The 4,888-nt window shown below is 57.6% G+C and overlaps 1 protein-coding gene across 1 annotated transcript in view; it reads left to right on the top strand.

The window, feature by feature from the left end:
* The first annotated feature begins 1,841 nt into the window (after positions 1-1,841).
* rspo1 (R-spondin 1) overlaps positions 1,842-4,888 on the top strand; it is a 13,903-nt gene continuing 10,856 nt past the window's right edge. The window contains exon 1 of the mRNA XM_067238141.1: positions 1,842-1,926. Within this exon, the coding sequence (XP_067094242.1) occupies positions 1,842-1,926 (85 nt within the window). The remainder of the gene's footprint in view (positions 1,927-4,888) is intronic.

The raw sequence follows: 4,888 nt of genomic DNA, 5'->3' as shown, positions 1-4,888 counted from the left end.
ACTGCAAGACAGTAGTAGAAAAGCCACAGGCCAGGGTGATGACATGTAGCTAGCTATGTTTCCAGGCTGTTATATCAACACCATGTCTTTCTGTATGCCCTCCGACGGGTTAGCTCCAGTGATTCCCACACAGCATAGTTTAGTAGTTAGCTCAATTTACCGGTCCGGGGTCAGATCTGAATCTAGGACCAAAACGGAGCACAGCCGGCTTCTCCAGGTGAGGAAAATGTTACCTTCTGCCTGCTAGGATGTGCTCTTCTGTAGCAGGTAATACAGTTCTCCAAAGCACAGGATGCACAAGCTGTGTTAGCCAGCTACAGTACTAGCTACCAAGTTAGCTAATACTTAGTCAGCCTTGTCTTTCCTGTATTTGCACTGTAGAGCTAGTATTGTGGTGAGACTGATGGATTATTAAAGCAACTAACGACGAGAGGGGCATCAAATGATGTTTTCTCTACTTGCAGTGCGATATAGCTGGTCACATGACCCCTAGTCTTCAGACAGGCACGTTGTTACTGACACATAATGATCACTTCTAGTAAACTTGTTATATTACCCAGTTTTCCAGAAATACATTTCAAGCTTATTTACGTTTTTGGACCAAATCTGACTTTATATTTTGTGTGTGTTTCCCCCAGTCTAAAGACAGTTGGACGGTCTGTTTTTTGTTCTGTTTGTGGAGGGCAGCAGAGTTGAGTCAACATATTTAACGCATCGTTCGATCCCAGAGCCAGTTTGAAAAGCTGCGACCAAAACCAAGTTGTGGTCTTTCAGTTCCCTTGTTGTTGGCTTGTGTTTAACCAGCAGGCATTTGAATGCCTTGGAATGACATTGAATAACATTAGTACTGAATCTGATTAAACAAACTTAATTCGTTTTCTCAGGACATTGTTTGGCATTAACAAGTCTTCTCCTGCAACAAGATCATGGTTTAGTTTGTTTCCCCTGCTTTGTGGAGAAATGATGTTCTCATGTCAGTTGCAAAAGAGAAAAAAAGTATTTTAATGCCACGGTTGAGCTTGATACCATTTAATTTTTGTTGCAAAAATCACTAAATCAGTATTAGTTGGCTGTTCATCTAATGCATACTTTCTCTCCCTCCCTCCCTCCCTCCCTCCCTCCCTCCCTCCCTCCCTCCCTCCCTCCCTCCCTCCCTCCCTCCCTCCCTCCCTCCCTCCCTGCAGGGCCTGGCCCAGCCTGATGCGTTGTGACGTGTAGGAGACTACAATCTTCCTCCCTTCATCTCTGCTGTTTTTAGGACTCCCCCCTCCCTCCCCTCCCTCCCCCCTGCTCCACACCTCCTCCCAGCGTCTTTAACAAGACTGGTGCCCCGGGCAGTGCAGCCCTCTCACACCCACCTCTCCCTGGCAGAGACCCAAACGCCACCACACCTCCCCACCTCCCCACCTCCAGCTTCATGGGTTGAACTGACGAGAGTTCCATACTCTCCTCTCCTTCCATCCTCCCTCTGCCTCTCAACTCTGCACCTCCACCACCTGAGACCACCCTGCTCCCCCCCCACCCCCGCCCCCCAGACCAGCACACACCCCCACCAGTATGGATACGGCCGTATTTGGACTCACGACTGCAACATAGTTTTCTGCAGAGGGGGGACGGAGACATAGCGACCAGTAGAGAGAGGCTGAGAGAGATTGATTGAGAGAAAGTGATTGAGAGAGTGACTGAGAGACAGTGATTGAGAGAGATAGCGATTAAGACAAATAAAGAGAGCTTTAGAGAGAGAGTCAGATCCATCTCCCCAGAGGGAGTGGGCTCCAGCCTGGTAGAGGGCCCCTGTCTGGTAGCGAGCCTGCGGGGCCGGTGTGCCGGCCGGAGGGACTATGCAGCTGGGACTGCTGGTGCTGGCGATGCTCTACCTCAGCTCCACGGGACACAGCGACCTCAAACTGTCCAGACAGAGACGAAGTGAGTTCCCCACATCTCTCCTCTCCCCTCGTCTCCTCTCCCCTCATCTCCTCTCCCCTGTCTCCTCTCCCCTCATCTCCTCTCCCCTCATCTCCTCTCCCCTCGTCTCCTCTCCCCTCGTCTCCTCTCCCTTGTCTCCTCTTGTCTCCTCTCCCCTCGTCTCCTCTCCCCTCCTCTCCTCTCCTCTCCTCTCCCCTCCCCTCCTCTCACCTCGTCTCCCCTCCTCTCCTCTCACCTCGTCTCGTCTCCTCTCCCCTCGTCTCCTTTTCTCTCGTCTCCTCTCCCCTCGTCTCCTTTTCTCTCGTCTCCTCTCCCCTCGTCTCCTTTCCTCTCCCTTCATCTCCTCTCCCCTCATCTCTTCTCCCCTCCTCTCCCCTCATATCCTCTCCTCTCCCCTCGTTTCCTCTCCCCTCATCTCCTCTCCCTTCCTCTCCTCTCCCCTCATCTCCTCTCCTCTCCCCTCATATCCTCTCCTCCCCCCTCCCCTCCTCCCCCCTCCCCCCCCTCTCCCCTCCTATCCTCCTCTGCCCTCCCCTCCTCTCCCCTCCTATCCTCCTCTCCCCTCCTCCCCCCTCCTCTCCTCTCCTCTCCTCCCCCCTCACCTCTCCTCCTCTCCTCTTGCCTGTGTTTCCATAGTGTGTGTGATCACCACCACATCTCTCACTAGGTAAGGTAGCTCTTATAAACATCCACAGTAAATATGACATGTTGTTTATGTCTCTCCACTCCATTCTAGTTTGGCCTGGAGGGATTATAGCGGCTTCACAGTTTCCTCCCAGCGCACGCCCTTTCAAACTCTGCTCACGATCCTGCTTCTCTGGGTTTATGTTGGGACTTTACGGGTATTAAGTGTGTTTACAGTGAGCTTTGAGCCGGATCCATCCTCTGCTATCCGCCTCATCCGGCTCTCTGTCCTGACTCGCTGACTCGCTGACTCTGACGGCAGAGGCAGAGCTTGTGGGGTTTATTAGCAGTGCTGTGACCTTGCTCACCACAAACACAGACCTCATCCCGGCTCACAGCAGGGTGAGAGAGGGATCTCAGTGTCACCTGAGATGAGCTGGATGTAGAATGACCCCCCCTTCACCCCCCTTGCTGAAGCACCCCCTCATCCCCCTCACCCCTCACCCCCTCATCCCTCAACCTCAGTGCCCCCCCCACCCCCCCACCCCCCTACTCTGCCCCCATCCGCATTGCCCCCCTTCACCCCCACCTTAAACCCCACCCACCATACCCCCACCTTGAAGCCCACCCACCATGCCCCCCTTCACCCCCACCTTAAACCCACCCACAATGCCCCCCTTCACCCCCCGCACTCTCTAACCTCCCACCCCCTACTCACTTTCTGCCCCCCCCTTCCCTCGAACCCCCTGACCCCCCCCCCCCACCCCTCCCCCCCAGTGGTTAAATATGACACGTGTGATTTCAAACAGCAGTGAAAAGACCCAGGCAGCACCTGCTGTGTTGCCATGGTTCCTGCATCCACAGGAGAAATGCTGTCAACGTCTTATCTGAGAGAGTCGTCTGCCCTGGGTGTACACTGCATACGTACACACCATAACCACACAGCGCCCTAAATCTCAGATAATCACCACAGTCGCAGAACGCCGAGGCCCATAGAAACAGGATGTGCACTTTGACACGCTTTTCTCTAAGCAATCATTTTGAATTACTGGCTGGCTGGCTGTAAGGCGAGGGCTGGTCTGTGGGGGGAGAGCAGGGCTGGTCTGTGGGAGAGCAGGGCTGGTCTGTGGGGGGGAGAGCAGGGCTGGTCTGTGGGGGGGAGAGCAGGGCTGGTCTGGGGGAGAGCAGGGCTGGTCTGGGGGGGGAGAGCAGGGCTGGTCTGGGGGGGGAGAGCAGGCTGGTCTGGGGGGGGGAGCAGGGCTGGTCCGGGGGAGAGCAGGGCTGGTCTGGGGGGGGAGAGCAGGGCTGGTCTGGGGGGAGAGCAGGGCTGGTCTGTGGGGGAGAGCAGGGCTGGTCTGGGGGAGAGCAGGGCTGGTCTGTGGGGGGAGAGCAGGGCTGGTCTGGGGGGGGAGAGCAGGGCTGGTCTGGGGGGGGGGGAGAGCAGGGCTGGTCTGTAGGGGGAGAGCAGGGCTGGTCTGGGGGGGGAGAGCAGGGCTGGTCTGGGGGGGAGAGCAGGGCTGGTCTGGGGGGGGAGAGCAGGGCTGGTCTGGGGGGGAGAGCAGGGCTGGTCTGGGGGAGAGCAGGGCTGGTCTGGGGAGAGAGCAGGGCTGGTCTGGGGGGGAGAGCAGGGCTGGTCTGGGGGAGAGCAGGGCTGGTCTGGGGGGGAGAGCAGGGCTGGTCTGGGGGGAGAGCAGGGCTGGTCCGGGGGGGGAGAGCAGGGCTGGTCTGGGGGGGGAGAGCAGGGCTGGTCTGGGGGAGAGAGCAGGGCTGGTCTGGGGGGGGAGAGCAGGGCTGGTCTGGGGGGGAGAGCAGGGCTGGTCTGGGGGAGAGAGCAGGGCTGGTCTGGGGGGGGGGAGCAGGGCTGGTCTGGGGGAGAGTAGGGCTGGTCTGGGGGGGGGAGCAGGGCTGGTCCGGGGGAGAGCAGGGCTGGTCTGGGGGAGAGAGCAGGGCTGGTCTGGGGGGGGGAGCAGGGCTGGTCCGGGGGAGAGCAGGGCTGGTCTGGGGGGGAGAGCAGGGCTGGTCTGGGGGAGAGAGCAGGGCTGGTCTGGGGGGGGGGAGCAGGGCTTGTCTGGGGGAGAGCAGGGCTGGTCTGGGGGGGAGAGCAGGGCTGGTCTGGGGGAGAGGAGGTGAGGGGTTATCACTTGTAGGTTTCTCCTGAGAGAATCTGCTCTGGATCTCCAGCACAGTTTCAAGTAAACAGAGAGGAACCGTTCAAACAAACGTGTTTGTCAAGGACACTTGTGGGATTAGCTGTGCACCTTGACCCCAGCTGATATCAGCAGCAGTCAGGTTCATGGTATGCTGTGTATGTAGCAGAAAGCTGCATCTTCCACCGAGG

This window comes from Osmerus mordax, chromosome 6 (assembly GCF_038355195.1).
Source record: "Osmerus mordax isolate fOsmMor3 chromosome 6, fOsmMor3.pri, whole genome shotgun sequence".
NCBI lineage: Eukaryota > Metazoa > Chordata > Actinopteri > Osmeriformes > Osmeridae > Osmerus > Osmerus mordax.
Note: the sequence above shows the minus strand (reverse complement) of the source record. Positions and strands in the feature narration are given on the sequence as shown.